The 13673-nt window shown below is 70.8% G+C and overlaps 1 protein-coding gene across 9 annotated transcripts in view; it reads left to right on the forward strand.

Annotated features, from left to right (window-relative positions):
- PLEC (plectin) overlaps nucleotides 1-12844 on the forward strand; it is a 43797-nt gene extending 30953 nt beyond the window's left edge. For all 9 annotated transcript variants that reach the window (XM_040991650.1, XM_040991647.1, XM_040991648.1 and 6 more), the window contains 8 exons: nucleotides 20-198; nucleotides 858-996; nucleotides 1156-1512; nucleotides 1596-1679; nucleotides 1756-1860; nucleotides 1943-2041; nucleotides 2730-6110; nucleotides 6238-12844. In XM_040991650.1, the coding sequence (XP_040847584.1) occupies nucleotides 20-198; nucleotides 858-996; nucleotides 1156-1512; nucleotides 1596-1679; nucleotides 1756-1860; nucleotides 1943-2041; nucleotides 2730-6110; nucleotides 6238-12465 (10572 nt within the window). In that variant the 3' untranslated portion in view covers nucleotides 12466-12844. The remainder of the gene's footprint in view (nucleotides 1-19; nucleotides 199-857; nucleotides 997-1155; nucleotides 1513-1595; nucleotides 1680-1755; nucleotides 1861-1942; nucleotides 2042-2729; nucleotides 6111-6237) is intronic.
- The last annotated feature ends 829 nt before the right edge of the window (nucleotides 12845-13673 follow it).

The raw sequence follows: 13673 nt of genomic DNA on the forward strand, positions 1-13673 counted from the left end.
CATGCTCGGTTCTCCTCAGAAGGCACAGGCTGAGCTGGACGGGCTGGGCAAGGGCGTCAGCCGGCTCTCTGCTGAAGCGGAGGAGATCCTGGCGCTGCCTGAGCCCTCACCGGCAGCCCCGACCCTGCGCTCGGAGCTGGAGCTGACGCTGGGCAAGCTGGAGCAGGTCCGCAGCCTGTCAGCCATCTACCTAGAGAAGTGAGTGGACTTGGGCCAGGAGTGCGGGGGGTCACCCCAGCACGGACACCGGGCCCTCGGCTGACAGAGGTCAGCAGAAGGGGCCTGCCAAGGGCAGGTGTGTCAGGGCAGTGGGGTTCAGAGACGGGTAGGTCAGAGGGTTCTGAAGGCTCCTGGGGGTCAGGGGGCTTTTGTTAAGAGCAGGTGGGAGGCAGAGCCAGGAGACAGCAGTGGGTGCCAAGGCCACCCCTGTCCTGCCCACCCTGGCCCCATGCCCGGGCCTGCAGGGTGGTCATGGGGCCGTCCCTTCCCCACCTACCCTGTCCTGCCTGCCCCTTGGTCCCAGGCTAGCCTCATCCCACGTCCACTGTGTTTGCTGTCTATACCCGCTGTTCCCAGGCAGTGGCTCTCGGTCATGATGGGAGCCCACCTGCCTCCCTCTCCTGCCGCCCCTTTACCCACTGGATGCGAAGGGGACTGTGGGGGAGGGCACTTCTGCTCCCACCTCTCCCCCGGCTCCACCTGCCTCAGGCCGGAGCTGGAGGGCCTGTCTAACCCTGAGGCCCAGGCTGTGGCGCACGGGCCTGGGCAGATGTGCTGAATACAGTCTGAGCATGCAGCAGACCCCACTGCCTCAGGCTCACCGCCCACTCTCACCGAGACCCCTCCTCTGCCCCCAGGCTCAAGACCATCAGCCTGGTGATCCGCAGTACCCAGGGTGCAGAGGAGGTGCTCCGGGCCCACGAGGGGCAGCTGAAGGAGGCGCAGGCCGTGCCAGCCACCCTCCCAGAGCTTGAGGCCACCAAGGCCTCGCTGAAGGTATGGTGGCCAGGCTGTGGCTTGCAGGGCCCTGGGCCTAGGGGTGCCCTGGGCATGGGAGGTGCCCTGGGCGTTGGAGTGCCCTGGCTGTGGGCCGTGGGGGTGCCCTGGGCGTGGGGGTGCCCTGGCTGATGCAGGGCTGTTCCTCTTCACCCACAGAAGCTGCGGGCCCAGGCAGAGGCGCAGCAGCCAATGTTTGACGCCCTGCGGGACGAGCTGCGGGGTGCACAGGAGGTGGGCGAGCGGCTGCAGCAGCGGCACGGGGAGCGAGACGTGGAGGTGGAGCGCTGGCGTGAGCGGGTGTCCCAGCTGCTGGAGCGCTGGCAGGCCGTGCTGGCCCAGACGGACCTGCGGCAGCGGGAGCTGGAACAGCTGGGCCGCCAGCTGCGCTACTACCGTGAAAGCGCCGACCCGCTGGCGGCCTGGCTGCAGGACGCCCGGCGGCGGCAGGAGCAGGCCCAGGCCGGGACGTTCGCCAGCAGCCGCGATGTGCGGGAACAGCTGCGGCAGGAGAAGGTGGGCCCGGGGCGGCCGGGGCTGGGGCGGGGGGGGGGCCGAGGACCGTGCTGACGGCGCCCTCCTCCCCTGCGCTCCCCCAGGCCCTGCTGGAAGAGATCGAGCGCCACGGCGAGAAGGTGGAGGAGTGCCAGAGGTTTGCCAAGCAATACATCAATGCCATCAAGGTGAGGCCGTGGGGCTGGGCGAGCCTGGGGTGGGCACCGGGGCGGAGCTGGCGCTCACAGCAGTGTGTGCCCACAGGACTACGAGCTCCAGCTCGTCACTTACAAGGCCCAGCTGGAGCCGGTGGTGTCTCCTGCCAAGAAGCCCAAGGTCCAGTCTGGGGCGGAGAGCGTGATCCAGGAGGTAGGAGCCGGCACGGCCAGGTCTGGGGGAGGGGGCTGTGGCTCGAGCTGGGCCAGCCTGACCAGCCGGTACCCCTCTGCAGTATGTGGACCTGCGCACGCGCTACAGCGAGCTGACCACGCTCACCAGCCAGTACATCAAGTTCCTCACTGAGACCCTGCGGCGCATGGAAGAGGAGGAGGTACGGCCGGGCGAGGTCGGGCTCTCCTCCAGGCTGGCCGTCGGGGCAGGCTTGCACTTCTGGGGCTGCCCAGGCCTGGGCGCCCGCCCCAGCTACCCTGCCTGCTGCCCTGCTGGGCCTGTGCTGCTGCCGTGGTGGCTGGTGCCTACCCCCCCATCCACTGCGAGCGTCCCTCCTGTACATTCTGGGGGTGTCCCCCGCGGTCTTTTGCTTGCCGGTTTTCTTGGGGTGCAGTCGTGTGTCAGAGGTGTTCAGCTGCCGGCTGCTCCCCCTCCCATGGGCCCTGCTGCTGGGCCTGCCGGCAGCCCTGCCTTCCATCTCCTTGGAGCGATGGCTTCCAAGCAGCAGTCCCGGGGGGGGGGGGGCCCACTGGGTGAGGGTTCCGGTAGGAGCCCAGGCGGGTCTGCGTCCTGGGAGCGGCTTGGGGGCGCCGCGTGCCTCCTGCCTTGCTGTCTCCCCATCCTCCCGGCCATCTGTCCGTCTTGGTCGGTCCTCCTCCCTCAAGCTATTGTGAGCATGGTGGGTGCACGCTGACCCCTGAGCTGTGGCAGTGCCATGAAGCGTGTGTGCGCCTGGCGCCTGCCCCACCCTCACACTCTCCCCCTGGTTCTCCTGCCATCTGCCTGGCGCCCGCCCCACGTTCACACTCTTCCCCCCCCCATTCTTTTCCTACTCGCTGCGGCCGCAGAGGCTGGCGGAGCAGCAGCGCGCGGAGGAGCGGGAGCGGCTGGCGGAGGTGGAGGCTGCGCTGGAGAAGCAGCGGCAGCTGGCCGAGGCGCACGCCCAGGCCAAGGCGCAGGCCGAGCAGGAGGCGCAGGAGCTGCAGCGACGCATGCAAGAAGAGGTGGCGCGGCGGCAGGAGGCGGCCGTGGACGCGCAGCAACAGAAGCGCAGCATCCAGGAGGAGCTGCAGCAGCTGCGGCAGAGCTCGGAGGCCGAGATCCAGGCCAAGGCCCAGCAGGCGGAAGCGGCCGAGCGCAGCCGCGTGCGCATCGAGGAGGAGATCCGCGTGGTGCGCCTGCAGCTGGAGACCACGGAGCGCCAGCGCAGCGGGGCTGAGGGGGAACTGCAGGCGCTGCGTGCCCGTGCCGAGGAGGCCGAGGCGCAGAGGCGGCAGGCGCAGGAGGAGGCGGAGCGCCTGCGCCGGCAGGTGCAGGAGGAGAGCCAGCGCAAGCGAAAGGCGGAGGCGGAGTTGGCGCTGCGTGTGCAGGCCGAGGCCGAGGCCGCTCGGGAGAAGCAGCGGGCTCTGCAGGCGCTGGAGGAGGTGCGGCTGCAGGCGGAGGAGGCTGAGAGGCAGCTGCGGCAGGCGGAGGCCGAGCGAGCCCGGCAAGTGCAGGTGGCCCTGGAGTCGGCCCAGCGCAGCGCCGAGGCGGAGCTGCAGAGCAAGCGTGCGTCCTTCGCCGAGAAGACGGCCCAGCTGGAGCGCACGCTGCAGGAGGAGCACGTGGCTGTGGCGCAGCTGCGGGAGGAGGCCGAGCGGCGGGCGCAGCAGCAGGCCGAGGCCGAGCGAGCCCGCGAGGAGGCCGAGCGCGAGCTGGAGCGCTGGCGCCTGAAGGCCAACGAGGCGCTGCGCCTGCGGCTGCAAGCAGAGGAGGTGGCACAGCACAAGAGCCTGGCGCAGGCTGAGGCCGAGAAGCAGAAGGAGGAGGCGGAGCGCGAGGCGCGGCGGCGCGGCAAGGCCGAGGAGCAGGCCGTGCGGCAGCGGGAACTGGCCGAGCAGGAGCTGGAGAAGCAGCGGCAGCTGGCCGAGGGCACGGCCCAGCAGCGCCTGGCCGCCGAGCAGGAGCTGATCCGGCTGCGGGCCGAGACCGAGCAGGGCGAGCAGCAGCGGCAGGTGCTGGAGGAAGAGCTAGCCCGGCTGCAGCGGGAAGCGGCCGCCGCCGCCCACAAGCGCCAGGAGCTGGAGGCCGAGCTGGCCAAGGTGCGGGCCGAGATGGAGGTGCTGCTGGCCAGCAAGGCGCGGGCCGAGGAGGAGTCGCGCTCCAGCAGCGAGCGGTCCAAGCAGCGGCTGGAGGCCGAGGCCGGGCGCTTCCGCGAGCTGGCCGAGGAGGCAGCGCGCCTGCGGGCCCTGGCCGAGGAGGCCAAGCGGCAGCGGCAGCTGGCCGAGGAGGACGCGGCGCGGCAGCGGGCCGAGGCCGAGCGCGTGCTGGCCGAGAAGCTGGCGGCCATCGGCGAGGCCACGCGGCTCAAGACGGAGGCGGAGATCGCCCTGAAGGAGAAGGAGGCGGAGAACGAGCGGCTGCGCCGGCTGGCCGAGGACGAAGCCTTCCAGCGGCGGCGGCTGGAGGAGCAAGCGGCGCAGCACAAGGCGGACATCGAGGAGCGCCTGGCGCAGCTGCGCAAGGCCTCGGAGAGCGAGCTGGAGCGGCAGAAGGGGCTGGTGGAGGACACGCTGCGCCAGCGGCGGCAGGTGGAGGAGGAGATCCTGGCGCTGAAGGCGAGCTTCGAGAAGGCGGCCGCTGGCAAGGCGGAGCTGGAGCTGGAGCTGGGGCGCCTGCGGGGCGATGCCGAGGACACCCAGCGCAGCCGGGAGCAGGCGGAGCGCGAGGCCGCCCGGCAGCGGCAGCTGGCGGCAGAGGAGGAGCAGCGGCGCCGCGAGGCCGAGGAGCGGGTGCAGAGGAGCCTGGCGGCCGAGGAGGAGGCTGGCCGGCAGCGCAAGGCCGCGCTGGAAGAGGTGGAGCGGCTCAAGGCCAAGGTGGAGGAGGCCTGGCGGCTGAGGGAACGCGCCGAGCAGGAGTCGGCGCGGCAGCTGCAGCTGGCCCAGGAGGCCGCCCAGAAGCGCCTGCAGGCCGAGGAGAAGGCGCACGCCTTCGCGGTGCAGCAACGGGAGCAGGAGCTGCAGCAGACGCGGCAGCAGGAGCAGAGCGTGCTGGAGCGGCTGCGGGCAGAGGCAGAGGCCGCCCGGCGAGCGGCGGAGGAGGCGGAGGCGGCGCGCGAGCAGGCGGAGCGCGAGGCCGCCCGCTCTCGGCAGCAGGTGGAGGAGGCAGAGCGTCTGAAGCAGACGGCGGAGGAGCAGGCGCGCGCCCAGGCCGAGGCGCAGGCCGCGGCCGAGCAGCTGCGCAAGGACGCGGAGCAGGAGGCGGCGCGGCGCGCTAAGGCCGAGCAGGCGGCCCTGCGGCAAAAGCAGGCGGCCGACGCCGAGATGGAGAGGCACAAGCGCTTCGCGGAGCAGACGCTGAGGCAGAAGGCGCAGGTGGAGCAGGAGCTGACGGCGCTGCGGCTGCAGCTGGAGGAGACGGACCACCAGAGGGGCATCCTGGACGAGGAGCTGCAGCGGCTGAAGGCCGAGGTGGCGGAGGCCGCCCGCCAGCGCAGCCAGGTGGAGGAGGAGCTGTTCTCGGTGCGCGTGCAGATGGAGGAGCTGGGCAAGCTCAAGGCCCGCATCGAGGCCGAGAACAGGGCGCTGGTGCTGCGTGACAAAGACAACACGCAGAGGCTCCTGGAGGAGGAGGCCGAGAAGATGCGGCAGGTCGCCGAGGAGGCGGCGCGGCTGAGCGTGGCGGCGCAGGAGGCGGCACGCCTGCGGCAGCTGGCCGAGGAGGACCTGGCGCAGCAGCGGGCACTGGCCGAGAAGGCCCTCAAGGAGAAGATCCAGGCGGTGCAGGAGGCCACGCGGCTGAAGGCCGAGGCCGAGCTGCTGCAGCGGCAGAAGGACCTGGCACAGGAGCAGGCCCGGCGGCTGCAGGAAGACAAGGAGCAGATGGCGCAGCAGCTGGCGCAGGAGACCCAGGGCTTCCAGCGCACGCTGGAGGCCGAGCGGCAGCGGCAGCTGGAGATGAGCGCCGAGGCCGAGCGCCTCAAGCTGCGCGTGGCCGAGATGAGCCAGGCTCAGGCCCGCGCCGAGGAGGACGCCCAGCGCTTCCGCAAGCAGGCTGAGGACATCGGGGCGAAGCTGCACCGCAGCGAGCTCGCGTCGCAGGAGAAGGTCACGCTGGTGCAGACGCTGGAGCTGCAGCGGCAGCAGAGCGACCGTGACGCCGAGCGCCTGCGCGAGGCCATCGCCGAGCTGGAGCGCGAGAAGGACAGGCTCAAGCAGGAGGCCCAGCTGCTGCAGCTCAAGTCGCAGGAGGTAGCAGCTGCTCCGGCCGGGCGGGCGGGCCCGGGCAGGCCCTGGGCGGGGGGTGCTGGGCACGGCGGGGACCCTGCCTCTTCTGACCTGCTGCCCTCTCCCCCCTCCCCCCCCCCCGCCCTCACAGATGCAGACGGCACAGCAGGAGCAGAGGCTGCAGGAGGCACAGGCATTGCAGCAGAGCTTCCTGTCGGAGAAGGACAGCCTGCTGCAGCGGGAGCGCCTGGTGGAGGAGGAGAAGGCCAAGCTCGAGAAGCTGTTCCAAGACGAGGTGGCCAAGGCGCAGCAGCTGCGCGAGGAGCAGCAGCGGGAGCAGCAGCGCATGGAGGAGGAGCGGCGGCAGCTGGTGGCCAGCATGGAGGAGGCCCGGCGGCAGCAGCGCGAGGCAGAAGAGGGCGTGCGGCGCAAGCAGGAGGAGCTGCAGCGCCTGGAGCAGCAGCGGCAGCAGCAGGAGCAGCTGTTGGCTGAGGAGAACAAACGGCTGCGCGAGCGGCTGCAGCGCCTGGAGGAGGAGCACCGGGCCGCCCTGGCACACTCAGAGGAGGTCGCGGCCTCCCAGGCGGCCAGCGCCACCAAAGCCTTGCCCAACGGCCGGGATGCGCCCGACGGACCGTCCGTGGACACGGAGCCCGAGCACGCCTTCCAGGGCCTGCGGCGCCCCGTGCCGGCCCAGCAGCTGCGGGAGGCTGGCATCCTGAGCGCGGAGGAGCTGCAGCGGCTGGATCAGGGCCGCACCACGGTGGCCGAGCTGGCGCAGAGGGAGGACCTGAGCCGCTACCTGCAGGGCTGCGGAGGCGTGGCCGGGCTGCTGCTGCAGTCGAGCGGAGAGAAGCTGAGCGTGTACGCTGCCCTGCAGCGGCAGCTGCTGAGCCCCGGCACGGCCCTCATCCTGCTGGAGGCGCAGGCGGCCACGGGCTTCGTCATCGACCCCGTGCAGAACCGGCGGCTGACCGTCAACGAGGCCGTGAAGGAGGGCGTGGTGGGCCCCGAGCTGCACCACAAGCTGCTGTCGGCCGAGCGCGCCGTCACCGGCTACACCGACCCCTACTCGGGCGAGCGCATCTCGCTCTTCCAGGCCATGCAGAAGGACCTCATCGTGCGCGACCACGGCATCCGCCTGCTGGAGGCGCAGATCGCCACGGGCGGCGTCATCGACCCGGTGCACAGCCACCGCGTGCCCGTGGCCGTGGCCTACGAGCGCGGCTACTTCGACGAGGACATGAACCGCGTGCTGGCCGACCCGAGCGACGACACCAAGGGCTTCTTCGACCCCAACACGCACGAGAACCTCACCTACGTGCAGCTGCTGGAGCGCTGTGTGCGCGACCCCGACACCGGGCTGCGCCTGCTCCCGCTCACGGATGCTGCCGCTAAGGGTGGCGAGCTGGTGTACACGGACTCGGAGGCCCGGGATGTCCTGGAGAAGGCCACTGTGTCCGCACCGCCCGGCAGCTTCCAGGGCAGGACGGTGACCATCTGGGAGCTCCTCAACTCGGAGTGCTTCACGGCGGAGCAGCGGCGCGACCTGCTGCGGCAGTTCCGCACGGGCAAGGTCACGGTGGAGAAGGTCATCAGGATTGTGGTCACCATCGTGGAGGAGCACGAGCAGCGGCAGCGGCTGTGCTTCGAGGGGCTGCGTGCCCTGGTGCCGGCCGCCGAGCTGCTGGAGGCCGGCGTCATCGACCGCGACACCTACCGCCAGCTGCAGCAGGGCGAGCGCTCCGTGCGGGAGGTGGCCGAGGCCGACGCCGTGCGGCGGGCCCTGCGGGGCTCCGGCGTCATCGCCGGCGTGTGGCTGGAGGGGGCAGCGCGCAAGGTGAGCCTCTACGAAGCCCTCAAGAAGGACATGCTGCCGGCGGACACAGCCCTAGCCCTGCTCGAGGCCCAAGCCGGCACCGGGCACGTGCTGGACCCGGCCACCAGCGCGCGGCTGACGGTGGACGAGGCTGTGCGTGCCGGCCTGGTGGGGCCCGAGCTGCATGAGAGGCTGCTGTCGGCCGAGAAGGCCGTCACGGGCTACAGGGACCCCTACTCTGGGCAGAGCGTCTCGCTCTTCCAGGCCCTGAAAAAGGGGCTGGTGCCGCGGGAGCAGGGCCTGCGCCTGCTGGACGCCCAGCTCGCCACGGGCGGCGTGGTGGACCCCAGCAGGAGCTACCGCGTGCCGGCTGATGTCGCCTGCGCCCGGGGGTGCCTAGACGAGGAGACCAGCAGGACGCTGGCGGCGCCCACGGACACCGTCAAGGCCTACCTGGACCCCGGCACGGGGAAGCTGGTCACCTACCAGCAGCTGCAGCAGCGGTGCCGGCCCGACCCGCTGACCGGCCTGAGCCTGCTGCCGCTGTCCGAGGAGGCCGCCCGGGCCCGGCAGGAGGAGGTCTACTCTGAGGCCCAGGTCCGCGAAACCTTCGAGAAGGCGGCCGTGGAGGTGCCCACGGGCAGCTTCCAGGGCCGGCCGGCCACCGTCTGGGAGCTCCTGAGCTCCGAGTACTTCACCGAGGAGCAGCGGCAGGAGCTGCTGCGGCAGTTCCGCACGGGCAAGGTCACGGTGGAGAAGGTCATCAAGATCGTCATCACCATCGTGGAGGAGGTGGAGACGCGGCGGCGCGAGCGGCTGGCCTTCAGTGGCCTGCGCGCCCCGGTGCCGGCCGGCCAGCTGCTGGCCGCCGGCGTCCTCAGCAGGGCCCAGTTCGAGCAGCTGCGGGAAGGCAGGACGACGGTCAAGGAGCTCTCGGAGGTGGACTCGGTGCGCGCGCTGCTGCAGGGCAGCGGCTGCCTGGCTGGCGTCTACCTGGAGGACGCCCAGGAGAAGGTGACCATTTACGAGGCCATGCGCCGCGGCCTGCTGCGGCCCGGCACGGCCACGCTCCTGCTCGAGGCCCAGGCGGCCACCGGCTTCCTGCTGGACCCCGTCAGCAACCGGCGGCTGTATGTGAACGAGGCTGTCAAGGCGGGCGTGGTGGGGCCCGAGCTGCATGAGAAGCTGCTGTCGGCCGAGAAGGCCGTCACCGGCTACACCGACCCCTACTCGGGCTCCACCATCTCGCTCTTCCAGGCCATGCGCAAGGGGCTGGTGCGGCGGGAGCAGGGCCTGCGCCTGCTGGACGCCCAGCTCGCCACGGGCGGCGTCATCGACCCCGTGCACAGCCACCGCCTGCCCCTGCACATGGCCTGCGAGCGCGGCCACCTGGACAGGGAGACGAGCCGCGTGCTGGCCGACCCCAGTGACGCCAGCAAGGGCTTCCTGGACCCCAACACGCACGAGAAGCTCACCTACTCAGAGCTGCTGGGGCGCTGCGTGGAGGACCCCGAAACCGGGCTGCGCCTGCTGCCGCTGAAGGGGGCCGAGCAGGCAGAGGAGGCCCAGGCCGTGCAGGTGTACTCCGAGGAGGAGACCCGGAAGGCCTTCGAGGAGACGCAGATCGAGGTCCCCGGCGGCCAGGCCGGCGGCTCCAGCATGTCGCTGTGGGAGGTGATGCAGTCGGACCTGATTCCGGAGGAGCAGCGCGCCCGGCTCATGGCCGACTTCCAGGCAGGCCGCGTGACCAAGGAGCGCGTGATCATCATCATCGTCGAGATCATCGAGAAGACGGAGATCGTCCGGCAGCAGGGCCTCGCCTCCTACGACTACGTGCGCCGCCGCCTCACGGCCCGGGACCTGTACGAAGCCCGCATCATCTCCCAGGAGACCTACGCCCTGCTGCGCCAGGGCACCCACAGCCTGCGGGAGGCCCTGGAGGCCGAGGACGCCTGGCGCTACCTCTACGGCACGGGGGCCGTGGCCGGCGTCTACCTGCCCGGCTCCCGGCAGACGCTCACCCTGTACCAGGCCCTCAAGAAGGGGCTGCTGAGCGCCGAGGTGGCCCGCCTTCTGCTCGAGGCCCAGGCGGCCACGGGCTTCCTGCTGGACCCCGTGAAGGGCGAGCGGCTGACGGTGGACGAGGCCGTGCGCAAGGGCCTGGTGGGGCCCGAGCTGCACGACCGTCTGCTGTCGGCCGAGCGCGCCGTCACCGGCTACCGGGACCCCTACACCGAGCAGACCATCTCGCTCTTCCAGGCCATGCAGAAGGAGCTCATCTCCGCCGAGGAGGCCCTGCGGCTGCTGGACGCCCAGCTGGCCACCGGCGGCATCGTGGACCCCCGCCTGGGCTTCCACCTGCCGCTGGACGTGGCCTACCAGCGGGGCTACCTCAACAAAGACACGTATGACCAACTCTCAGAGCCCAGCGAGGTGCGCGGCTACGTGGACCCGTCCACTGACGAGCGCCTGAGCTACACGCAGCTCCTGCGGCGGTGCCGGCGTGACGAGGCCAGCGGCCAGCTGCTGCTGCCGCTGTCCGACGCCCGGAAGCTGACCTTCCGCGGCCTGCGCAAGCAGATCACCATGGAGGAGCTGGTGCGTTCGCAGGTGATGGACGAGGCCACGGCGCTGCGGCTGCAGGAGGGCCTGACCTCGGTGGAGGAGGTGAGCCGGCACCTGCAGAGGTTCCTGGAGGGCACGAGCTGCATCGCCGGTGTCCTGGTGGACGCCACCAAGGAGCGCCTGTCGGTGTACCAGGCCATGAAGAAGGGCATCATCCGGCCGGGCACGGCCTTCGAGCTGCTGGAGGCGCAGGCGGCCACGGGCTACGTCATCGACCCCATCAAGGGGCTCAAGCTCACGGTGGAGGAGGCTGTCCGCATGGGCATCGTGGGGCCCGAGTTCAAGGACAAGCTGCTGTCGGCCGAGCGCGCCGTCACCGGCTACCGCGACCCCTACTCGGGCAAGCTCATCTCGCTCTTCCAGGCCATGAAGAAGGGCCTGATCCTGAAGGACCACGGCATCCGCCTGCTGGAGGCGCAGATCGCCACGGGCGGCATCATCGACCCCGAGGAGAGCCACCGGCTGCCCGTCGAGGTGGCCTACAAGCGCGGCCTCTTCGACGAGGACATGAATGAGGTGCTCACGGACCCCTCGGACGACACCAAGGGCTTCTTCGACCCCAACACGGAGGAGAACCTCACGTACCTGCAGCTGATGGAGCGCTGCGTGGAGGACCCCCAGACGGGCCTGCGGCTGCTACCGCTCAAGGACAAGAAGCGGGAGCGCAAGACGTCGTCCAAGTCTTCGGTCCGCAAGCGGCGTGTGGTCATCGTGGACCCCGAGACGGGCAAGGAGATGTCGGTGTACGAGGCTTACCGCAAGGGCCTCATCGACCACCAGACCTACCTGGAGCTCTCGGAGCAGGAGTGCGAGTGGGAGGAGATCACCACCTCCTCCTCGGACGGCGTGGTCAAGTCCATGATCATCGACCGCCGCTCGGGCCGCCAGTACGACATCGACGACGCCATCGCCAAGAACTTCATCGACCGCTCGGCCCTGGACCAGTACCGCGCCGGCACGCTCTCCATCACCGAGTTTGCCGACATGCTGTCGGGCAACGCCGGCGGCTTCCGCTCCCGCTCCTCCTCCGTGGGCTCCTCGTCCTCCTCCTACTCGACCGGCCCCGCCGTCTCCAGGGCCCAGCCGGCCGCCTGGTCCGACCCCGGCGAGGAGACGGGCCCCGTGGCCGGCATCCTGGACACGGAGACGCTGGAGAAGGTGTCCGTGACGGAGGCCATGCATCGCAACCTGGTGGACAACATCACGGGACAGCGGCTGCTGGAGGCGCAGGCCTGCACGGGCGGCATCATCGACCCCGCCACCGGCGAGCGCTTCCCCGTGGCCGAGGCCGTGAGCAAGGGCCTGGTGGACAGGATCATGGTGGACCGCATCAGCCTGGCCCAGAAGGCCTTCAGCGGCTTCGAGGACCCACGCACCAAGACCAAGATGTCGGCCGCCCAGGCGCTCAAGAAGGGCTGGTTGTACTACGAGGCCGGCCAGCGCTTCCTGGAGGTGCAGTACCTGACCGGCGGCCTCATCGAGCCCGATGTGCCAGGCCGCGTGCCCCTGGACGAGGCCCTGCAGCGCGGCACCGTGGATGCCCGCACGGCCCAGAAGCTGCGCGACGTGGGCGCCTACTCCAGGTACCTCACGTGCCCCAAGACCAAGCTGAAGATCTCCTACAAGGACGCCCTGGACCGCAGCATGGTGGAGGACGGCACGGGGCTGCGGCTGCTCGAGGCCTCTGCCCAGTCCAGCAAGGGCTATTACAGCCCCTACAGCGTCAGCGGGTCGGCCTCTGCCGCCGGCTCCCGCGCCGGCTCCCGCGCCGGCTCCCGCGCCGGCTCCCGCCGTGGCAGCTTCGACGGCACAGGGTCCGGCTTCTCCATGTCCTTCTCCTCCGCCTCCTACTCCTCCTCCAGCTACGGCCGCCGCTACGCCTCGTCCTCGGGGCCCGCGGCCTCCCCGGGGGGGCCCGAGTCAGCCGTGGCCTGAGCGGCCCCCGCCCTCTCCCGTGCCCGCACCCCCTCCCCGCGCTGCATGCGGCCTGGCCCCCTCCAAGGCGCCCGGGTCTCTCTCCAGTATTTCACGGTGTCTTCCTCTTACGCGGTGCCTCAAGTTTAACCAAAATCGACCAGACTAACACTTTGATGTGTGCATTTATGTGCGCGCGTGCAGGGACGGGGCCAGCCCAGCCTCGCTCACCGCCTCGCCCGCTAGGGTCTCCCCACTCCCTTCTCCCTGCCACCACAGCCAGGTGCCTTGGGCAGGGGTGGGGGCGACCAGAGCCGGGTCCCCTGTCCACTCCTCCCGTCTCACCAGGCAGGGAGGGCAGCTGCCAGCCGAGGACAGGGTCCCGGGCCTGCCCCGAGAAGCCCCTTCCCCATGGGAGGGTAAGAGTTCAGGCTGCGGAGCCCACGGGCTGGGGGGCAGGGTGGGGCCCAGCCCAGCCCCGCTCCACCCCCAACACTCAGTCCCAGGACCCAGGCCTCTTGGCCCCCGACCTCAGCTCCCCAAAGTGCCTTCTGGGTCCCCTCCTCCCGCCCCAGGCCCCAGCGACCCAACCCAGGGCGGCATGTGAGGCGTGGCTGGGGGGGTCCCCACCTGCCCATCCCCGCTCCCAGGTGAGACTCGGCTCCTTCTGGCCCGCACCGACGCCACGCCCGCTCCTCCACCAGCCCCCCGACCTCGACCTCGGCGCCCCCTCCTCCGGCTGAGCTTTGCATGCTCCACTAACCTGGGCTGGCAGCGGGTGGAGGTGCCAGGTGCCTGGCGCCTCTCAGGGCAGAGCGCTAACCTGACCACGGGCAGGGGCCCCGGGCCTCCGCCCCCAATAAATGCAATTCCAGTCTTTGTCTGGCTCCGGTCTCTCTGTCCCAGCGCTTGGGGTGACGGGGAGAGGAGGGTCCAGGCTCAGCTCGGCCAGCCGGGTGGGAAGGGGACTCGGAGCTGTCAGGATGCGGTGGGGACGAGCTCGAGAAGCTGGCCTGAGGTGACAAACCGGGGGCAGCGGCCCCGAGGACGGCCAGCTGGCGACGGGCTGCTCCGCATACCACAGCTTGTGCCCCTCCCCGCGGGCTCTGCTCACCCCATCCTGCCGCTGGTGTGGGTGATCGGGCACTCCTTCCAGATGCCAGGACCCCCTGTGGGGGTGGCAAGGGTGGGCACCTGTCAGCCCCTGCCGACTTGGTGTCCACTGGCCC

Source organism: Ochotona curzoniae, unplaced genomic scaffold, assembly GCF_017591425.1.
Source record: "Ochotona curzoniae isolate NIBS_2020 unplaced genomic scaffold, NIBS_Ocur_1.0 contig_65, whole genome shotgun sequence".
NCBI classification, from domain to species: Eukaryota; Metazoa; Chordata; class Mammalia; order Lagomorpha; family Ochotonidae; genus Ochotona; species Ochotona curzoniae.